Source organism: Cucurbita maxima, unplaced genomic scaffold (assembly GCF_002738345.1).
Source record: "Cucurbita maxima cultivar Rimu unplaced genomic scaffold, Cmax_1.0 Cma_Scf00018, whole genome shotgun sequence".
NCBI classification, from domain to species: domain Eukaryota; kingdom Viridiplantae; phylum Streptophyta; class Magnoliopsida; order Cucurbitales; family Cucurbitaceae; genus Cucurbita; species Cucurbita maxima.
The window spans coordinates 2,950,390-2,959,338 of NW_019272034.1; the positions used below are offsets into that span (position 1 = coordinate 2,950,390).

General features: G+C 34.0%; 1 protein-coding gene across 1 annotated transcript; it reads right to left on the reverse strand.

Annotated features, from left to right (window-relative positions):
- Positions 1 to 543: 543 nt before the first annotated feature.
- On the reverse strand, positions 544 to 3,198 carry LOC111493311 (protein UPSTREAM OF FLC-like). The gene is made up of 4 exons (XM_023142969.1): positions 2,800 to 3,198; positions 2,614 to 2,683; positions 1,673 to 2,524; positions 544 to 1,056 (listed from the first exon to the last, which is right to left on the reverse strand). The coding sequence occupies exons 1-4, from the start codon at positions 3,020 to 3,022 to the stop codon at positions 843 to 845; spliced, it is 1,359 nt and encodes a 452-aa protein (XP_022998737.1). The 5' UTR covers positions 3,023 to 3,198; the 3' UTR covers positions 544 to 842.
- Positions 3,199 to 8,949: the final 5,751 nt, after the last annotated feature.

Genomic DNA, 8,949 nt, shown 5'->3' on the forward strand with positions numbered 1-8,949 from the left:
TAAATATCAATAATTTTACATATTTATTGTTCCACGTGCAATATAGTTTTGAGTTTCAATCATTAATGAATTGAATTTATTACGGCATGTTGTTGAATAATATATATACATCTATACAATTGTTGAAAATTATTTAAGTATTTATTAGAAACTTTAATAATGGTTGCAATTTTTACTTTCTCTAATTGAAAAATCATTATAAAAAATTCATTTCTTAATAGGAAATTGGTTGATAAGTAGAGAGAGGAAAAAAAAAAAAAAAGAAGAAGAAGAAGAAGAGAAGAGAAGACATTTAGAGGTCTTTTGTTGTTTTCCTCAGTTTTTGGAAGTTTTGCATGAAGCCCCCTGACTTACTTGGAAATTATTGAGTTTTTTGGACATTTATACTCTGCTTTTTTCAAATATTTGGCGAAACGTCACGATCGAAGGGGGCGGGAGAGGCTGAGAGGCGTTGATAATGGAGCCATGAAGCAGCAGAGAAGAAACTGCCCCCCCTCCTCTGCTCCACGACTCTTATATTTTGCTGCAAAATCTGGGCAGTCGTGTGGGTAAATGACAATAATAATGCAATTACAATGCATTCCCCCAATTTACAACTCAAGAAGAACTCACGTCTTTTCGTGACCCGTGACCACCACCCCTGTTCTGTTCTGTTCTGTTCTGTTCTGTTCTATTCTTCTCTTACTCCAAAACAAGACCCATAATCCAACAAAAGTTGTGCCAAATTCGAGATTAATACCTCTTTTCATCACCCCTTGTTCACTCCAATGCCATTCAATATTAGAGGCTTGTGCGTTGGATGAGTGCCTTTGAGTTGAGTTGAGTTGTTGAGTTGAGTTGCTTCATAGATGGATGTCTAATCTATCTCTGAGATCTCTCATTGTTTGCTCATTGTCAATTCTTTTGCTTCCATGTTCACTATTGCTGCTGCTGCTGGTGATCATGCTGTTGCTCTCTTTCTTTGTTGCCTGGCCTGTTCCCTTGTGCTTTCTTGGAATGCATTTTGCACGTCGTCCTTGGTCGATCTCCTTCTCGGAGAGTTGCATCTGTGACCCCCTGAAATTTAGATGAATTCCTCAGTTTATACCATGCCCCAATCATTCACAATGACAATGCAATCTAGTTTATGGAATATTTTAACAATGATGCTACAAAGCAAGCAGCAAAAAGGAGGCGGAAAAAACCCCATGTGGGGTTGTTGTCAAAGAGAGCTAGGCTCTCTGTCCCAGACAAATGGGCAACAGAGTTGTTCTTCAAATTGTTTCTCTTTGGGACATATAATCAAACAGATGGAGGGCAGTCCCAAATATAACTAAGAGCTCTGCAATTCAATATCCTAATCCTACTTGGATCATTAAACAAACAGATAGAAAGAGGGAATTCTCAGAATTTTCAAATCATCTGCGAACTATGGAATGAATGAAGGAAGGAAGCTAGAAAGGAGGGCAATCTACAGTTCCTGTTTTGTTAGATTAGGAAACAAACAATTCAAAAGGGTTCATCACTATTGCAGCGCTACAAACAAAATGAAAGTTGATTTCAGTCTACTTTTCTTTTTCCCAATTCCGTACGAATCTTACAGCCAAATCCAATGGTTGCCCATCAGCCTCAGGCAGAGAATCAACAAGAAAATTCAGACTCGAAAAGTAATCAAAGGAACCAGAAATCTTACCTATCTGCATTGTAAGAGGATGACCGCTTCAGAGCCATTGGAGCCTCCTTAACTTTCTGAGTTTCGATTAGGCTTCCACTGAAATATTCCTTGTCTTCTAATCTTACCCCCGAGAAACCTACGATGCCGGTCGATGTCCCTGCTCCTTCTTTCCCATCTCCGCGAGGCACTCTGGATTTACAGAGTGAGAACTCTTGACCCTCCATTGATGTTGCCCCACAGTCCTTGAACGAGATCGATCCACAGGAGATTAATTGCATCAAAACCGCCGATGCCTTCATCCTCCCACTCGGAAAACTTTCCGTCGTCCGATTCGTGTTTACGGCTTCAGAAATGATCAAACGCCCGTCGGCTTTCATCAGAGATTCGAGAGTTTCGGGGCTATAATCCGACGGTGGAGGAGATATTTCTTCTCTACTGAGCTCTGTACTCGGCGTAGAGTTTGATTCACCATGGACCTCCTCTGTTTCTTTTTCTTCCTTCTCTTCTTCACTCCCCACTCGTCTTCTCCGCCGGTGCTTCTCGTCGGTCTGAGTCGATGCATCGGCAGCGGTAGCTTTGGCCGACGAGTCGGAGCTCGAATCGGTTTTGTAGACTTTATACTCATGGAAGTCGACGGAGCTCCACGACTGGTTAAGCCGACGAGAGAGAATCGGAGAATCGGACTCTTCGCCGACGAGTTTATGAATTTCTGGAGGCCTCAAAGATCTCGAAGACACAGAGCCTTGAACTCGGCTATCCAAGGAAGAATGAAGAAGCTCCGATCCTTTCAGAACATACTCTTTACCATGCAATGGATAAATGAAATCATTCTCAGACAAATCATGCCACACGAAACCATTCTTGTAGCTCCTAAAATCAATTCAAACCCTAGAAATCAGATTCACAATCAAAGAAACCGCAAATTGAACCAGAAAAACGAAAACCGCCATTGAACTCACCTTTTCGATGACCAAGAATAAGCACTCGCCATACCATTTCCTCGAAGCAGGTTAAGACGGTTAATAACATCTGAAGAACAGAAGCATTTCAAAAGAGACAAAAGTAAAAAAAAAAAAAAAAAAAACAAAGCAGTAACGATGGAAGGAAATCGGAAATAAAAGCCATGGGAGAGAAGGATTTGGAACCTCTGAGATAAAGGCCTTCAGAGGAGGAAAGAGGAACCTCCATGAAATGAGGGTGTTCGAGGTGACCATTTCTGGAGAGATAGTAAACGACCGGAACCCTTCTGTCGGAGCGGAGCTTGGGCTCAGTCCAGACCTTGGTGCGTTCAGGACTAATGTCTCTGTGGTGCTTCCATAGCTTGGGGATTTGAAGGTCTGTGAGTGTGGGTCTGGAAGCGACCGCCATTTTCGAGAGAGTGAAGGAGAATGGAGGGGTAAGTGAAGGAGTCGCCGGAGTTTTATAGAAACTGCAGAAGGAAGAAGAGAAACGAAGGAATTCAAAAACCGAACGGGGAGATACGGCGGACAAACAGCTACGCAACAAAACCCCTCCGTTTTGATTTCAGGACTCCAAATGCCGTGTGTTTCCTCTCACTCCAAATTTAACCCTTTTTTTATTATTATTATTATTTCCCCCCCTCTAAATTACAACTTTATTTATTTCTTTTTTTTTTTTCTTCTTTCTTCATCTTCTCCTTTTAAGGTAATATGTTAATAACGTATGAAGATAAGTCAAAAACAAGTTTAAGGAAAGGGATCCTAAGAAGGAAGGTAAAACGATGAAGAATTCCGAGATATTACTTGTCCACGACTACCAATGAACAAACAAATGTAGTCGATAAAAATAAAGGTATTCGTAGGACTTGAGAATCTGACCGCCTTAGATTATTATACCTAAATCATAAAATGTTGGACTCGGTTACATATATATATATATATTGAGTTGAGTTAAATTTTTGAAAAATTGACCATTGAGTCAGTCTGCAGATCAATTTTTTTTATTGGGTTGATTCGACTAACTCGAAAATAGAGTTACAATCTAACTCAACCCAACTCATGTACCTTTTAAGATTATTTTGAAGATTAATAATATTTGATGTTTGTAACTGATGTTGGTAATGCGTTGTCATGAGATCCCACATTGATTAGAGAAATGAATGATGTTGGGGTTCGGAAGGAAGTGGATTGTGAGATTCCACATCGATTGGAGAAGAGAAGAGTATCATAGAGGACTATGGTTGATAAGTATAATTTTTAAAATAATTAAAAGAAAAGAGTACCCGTTGAAATGGGTTGAGTTAGGCTCCCACGAATATTTGTCTCCAATTATTATCTATTTTCTTAAACAAATTCTTTCAAATAAGCTTATTATTCCATAATTATTATTGAAAAATATAAAGTATCTTTAACAAATTTAATAATATCTCTTTTAAGGCTGATTTAATAAGCATTTTGGTGTTAAAATATAAGTTATATATAACAATATTGAAATTTCATCATACCTAAAAAGAAAGAAGCAAACCATTTATTTTAATTAAAAAAAGTCAGACATTCACGATTTTTCTGACAAGGTTTGAAAAATGAGGACTAATCTCTTAATTTAATTTTATTGTTTTAATTGAATTTTAGAAGTCAAATGTCAATTCCAAAGCACCGTCCCTCCTCCTCACGTGCCCACACCCTCTCTCTTTTTTCTAAAAACAAAAAATAATTCATTTAATATTATATAAAAGGTTTAGGGTATGATGAAATTACTATATGTATGTCATAATCTTTTAAATTTCTTTTAAAACTTTTGTTTAAAATATAAAAAAATAATTCAAATGTTGTACTTCGGGTTGAATAAATTTAAATAAATATAATTAATAAAAGTTGTGCAAAAACTAATATTAGTAATAAGTTTTCATGAAAAATAAAAAATTAAAATACAAACATATTATCCTACTAATGGAAAATAAATATATTAATTTTTTTACATTTACGTAGGAAAATATTATTGAAATGGTGAGCATTTAAAAATATTCAATAGATGACTTGACGAACTTTTATAGACTTAAACTTAATTGATGCATATGTCGGTATTTGACGTGTATAGAAAGTAAGGCTTTTTGGAGGCATTCATCGAAACTATTTAACATTTATTATTAACGAATATTATTAGAAATAAGTTAAAAATTAGAGAGGGAACTAAAATTAAAAAGGCCATTTTTAAAAAATTTAAATATTATTAGAAAAAGAAAAAAGGAAAGCAAAAAGGTGAAAAAAAGGGTGATTTTGAGATTGTTTTTAAAAAAACACATTTTTAGTTCAAAAAAATTCAAACCAGTTGGTGGGTTGACCAAATGGCGCTTCATTTTTGGTGGACCAAAAGGTTGACTAAAACAGCTCATAAAGTAACCAATCATCATCATCATGGCCGTTTAACACCCCGGTTTTTTATGAACACCTACCGAGGTTGTACCGTACACAAACCACCTAAACACTTCTCACCTTGCTATTTCAAACCAAAGTGTCCATTAAGCAATAAAAACGAGCTCGGTGCGACCATTTTGGTTGTTGGTTGTTGGTCTAGTTCTGCGAGATCTTACATTAGTTGAAAAAGTAAAATGAAACAACTTATAAAAATGTGGAATCAAAACGAACAATATCTACTAATAATGAATTTTGACTGTTATAATGTTCTCTTCAAGTATAATACCAACCTTTTATAGACGTTTTAGGCCTAGAGATCACGTCCTATGGGTTTGGTTTTATTTTAACACACATGGTGCTTGACCTTTGGGCCTAGGCCAGTTAGCCTAAAAACTCTCCTCCTTGGCAATGGATGTAATTAGTAGGGGTGTTAGTAGTCTCGAGGTATATATGAATTAGTTTGATTCAACTCGATCTAATTTTCAAGAACTTTTATAAGCGCTTTGATATGGAAACCCTTGACTCATAAATGTTGAGACCCCAAATCAATTTGATTTTATTCCAAACTATTGCTAACTCTTAAAAATTTGATTTAACAATCTTGTTGAACAATAAAACCTTTAGATCTAAATATAACCATGAACCTCAAAACGATAAACAATCCTTCTAAAAGAAAGTAAGATTCAAATTATCTTGTTTATCGAATATCTCGAGACAAAAACACTTGTTTGAAATTTGAATCACTCCACCAGTAAGATTGATCATGTCAGGCTTGAATAATTATAAATATGTATCATAAACTACGTAGAATTGAAAAAAAACAATAAAACATAAATATTATTTATACTGCATATTCCAAGTCAACTTTACAGAGATAACATACATGTTTTTCATAGCCTCAAAATAAAACTTTCATCTTAGACATTATAATCTTAAAGTAAATAAAAGTTTTAAAATATATTAATGAAACATCGTAACTCTAAATTATTATCCACCACGAGGGTGAATGATACTCATCTTCAATAAAGTTGCATGATTAAGATATCTGGATTCATATCAACAATGGTATAATATTGTCCGGTATAAGTTCTCAAAACTTCATCCTAATAAAGATAATGTTTCTTATTTAAAAGTCATACGCCTTTTATAATGGACCCTTCATCTGTTCCACAATATCCTTCTTTGTTTTCAAATATATTATTTTCTAAAAAAAATAATATAAAATTAAAAAACTATAATTATAATCGAACCCGTAACTTAAGAGATGAAATAAACAGTTAAACTATGCTTTAAATCGGTGGTTAAATTTTTATATTAGAACTTTACACCTAATACTTTGTGATAATGTAAAAAAGAGAGTATTGATGATCAAGAGATTGTATCATATTAATAATATTTATAGGATAAGATTAATTTATATGTCTAAACTTTGAGGAGGTATCGCTTAAAACTTTAAACTAATGATGGTATCGATTAAAATCATAAACGTGAATCAATATAGATTCCGAGTATTAAACTGTAAATTTAGTTATTAAACTTTGAGTATTCTTATGAACATGCACCTATTCGATAAAGTTCATGTAAATTATTTGACTTTCTCCAATTCTTGACTCACTCGAGTTTGATATGATATGAATATCGATGCCAATTTAAAAATAGAAGAATGAAAATATGCGAATCACAAACTCAAGTATTTCTAAATTAAGTTAACTCGCATGTTTTCTTTCGTTCTTCAAGTTTGGCAATCCATGACAACTCACGATGACGAAGCATAATAATAGTAAGCAAGCTACGATGCGATCTTAACACCCTAACGAATTTGACAGTGGTGGAAACATAAAAAACATGAGGCAATTAACTACAAGAACCCACAAAAATTGAGAATTCGAGGGTCAAATTCAAGGGCTTACCGGCTGATTTCTAGTCGATTGACCACGAGTCTAGACATGTGACAACGATGATCCGAGATGAACAGCGACAAGGATGGTCCTCAATTTCAACCAAAATGCAACGTTACATACTTGTGTTGTATGTGGCGTTTATGGCTGAAATCAAAGCATGAGAATGGTTTAGTGGGGGTGTCCTCGTGTGCATCTTCTCGACTCATTTATGCTTGCCAGCATTATTACGAGTATTATGAACACCAAATATGAGTAGGTAAGAAAAGGAGGCAACTGATTGTGTTTTCATCGTCACCCTCCATCGACCACATATTGTCTTCTAAGAATGTCAGAACCATCGAACGCCGAATCCAAATTTCAAATCCTAATTCAAATCATAGACATGGAGCATTATAGAAACTAAATTTGAATTTTGTTAAATTTCTTAGGGACAAAATTTAAATTTAATTCTTTTATGAAAAGTAAAAAAAATATTATGGTAAAAGTTTTATTATAAATGTAACCGCCCAAACTCTCAGCTAGTAGATATTGTCTGCCTTTGTCCGTTATTTATCGTCGTCAATTTCACGGTTAATGAGACAATCTTTATAAGGGCGTAGAAACTTCTCTCTAGTAGACACGTTTTAAACTGTGAGGCTGACGGTGATACATAACGAGTAAAACAGACAATATCTACTAGCAGTGAGTTTAGGCTGTTACAAATGGTATCAAAGTCAGGTTTAGAGCTGCCACACCGCTGGGTCACAAAAGGGTGAATTGTGAGATCGTACGTTGATCGAATAAGAAAACGAAACATTAATTAGTAAGGGTGCGAAAATCTCTTTCCGGTGGATATGTTTTAAAATATTTAAAATAAAAAAATTAATACTATTTTTGGAAAGGCAAATGGGTGGGATTAACAAATTAATCACACAATGTGATGCCAAATTCCACTAACACCTTATTATAATATATAATCCATTTAAGCTGTCAGCCAAATCAACAATAAATAAATAAATAAATAAATAATTTAATTTTGGATATTAATGGTGTGGTCCTATAAATTCTTGGTAAAGCAAAAGCAAAATCCCCATTCATTTAATTAAATTGTTTTTTTTTCAACAAAAAATTTAATTAGATTCAATGAAAAGACCATAAAATGTTTTTTAAATTATTATTACTAATTTATTAACACTGGGTAATATTTTTATTATAATTGATTAGGTGATAACCAAAAATATGTTGTTTTAATACAATATGATTGCGACATTTAAAAATAAAATAAGTAAATAAGATTAATTCATCAATTTGGTAAGGTATTATAAATGGTAGGTTATATCAATTCTCATGTAATATCTTTTATTTATTATCATTTTTGGTTTTTTTTAAATATTTTCTTTTTAATTTTTCACAGACAAATAGACAAATTATTCTTCAAGAATTGAACAGATTCCTGTCTAAATTCACTAATTTAGGTTTTTGAATCTATCTCATCAACAAATTAACCTCGGAAGGTTATTTGATCAAATTGTTACTACGAACTTGACAGGTTGATGGTATATTAAAATGAAATTTTAACGTTGGTCATCAAATATCGAACATTGAGGGTATTTTTGGCAATTTTTAAAATATAGGTAGAGATGTTCACCATATAGGTTTGGGGACTAAAAAACCTTCTCAGTTTCGTGTAACACTCCAATCTCATCACTAACAGATATTGTTCTTTTCGAGTTTTTCCTTTTAGGCTTTATTCCATCGTTTTTAAAACTCGTATGCCCAGTAGAAATTTCAACACCTTATAAAGAATGTTTTGTTTTTCTCTCAAACTGACATGGGATCTCACAATCCATCTCCCTTCAGGGTCTAGCGTCATCACTTCACTCATTCCCCTCTCGAATCGATGTGGGGTCTCACATTTCCATTCTGATTAATTCTCCATTCATTTGTGTGATCGGGCTCATCCTTCCCTAAAAATAATAGATAATTTCAAAGTCACTTTCTTTTTTTTTTTTTTTTTTTTTTAAAAAAAAAAAAAAAAAAA

Bases quoted from the DNA above. Each gene is read 5' to 3' on its own strand.
- LOC111493311 (XM_023142969.1), bottom strand. From the start codon at position 3,022: ATGGCGGTCGCTTCCAGACCCACACTCACAGACCTTCAAATCCCCAAG. The intron at 2,525-2,613 runs GTGAGTTCAATG...AATTGATTTTAG, and splicing joins TATTCTTGGTCATCGAAAAG to GAGCTACAAGAATGGTTTCG. The intron at 1,057-1,672 runs GTAAGATTTCTG...TCTAAATTTCAG, and splicing joins TCCTCTTACAATGCAGATAG to GGGGTCACAGATGCAACTCT.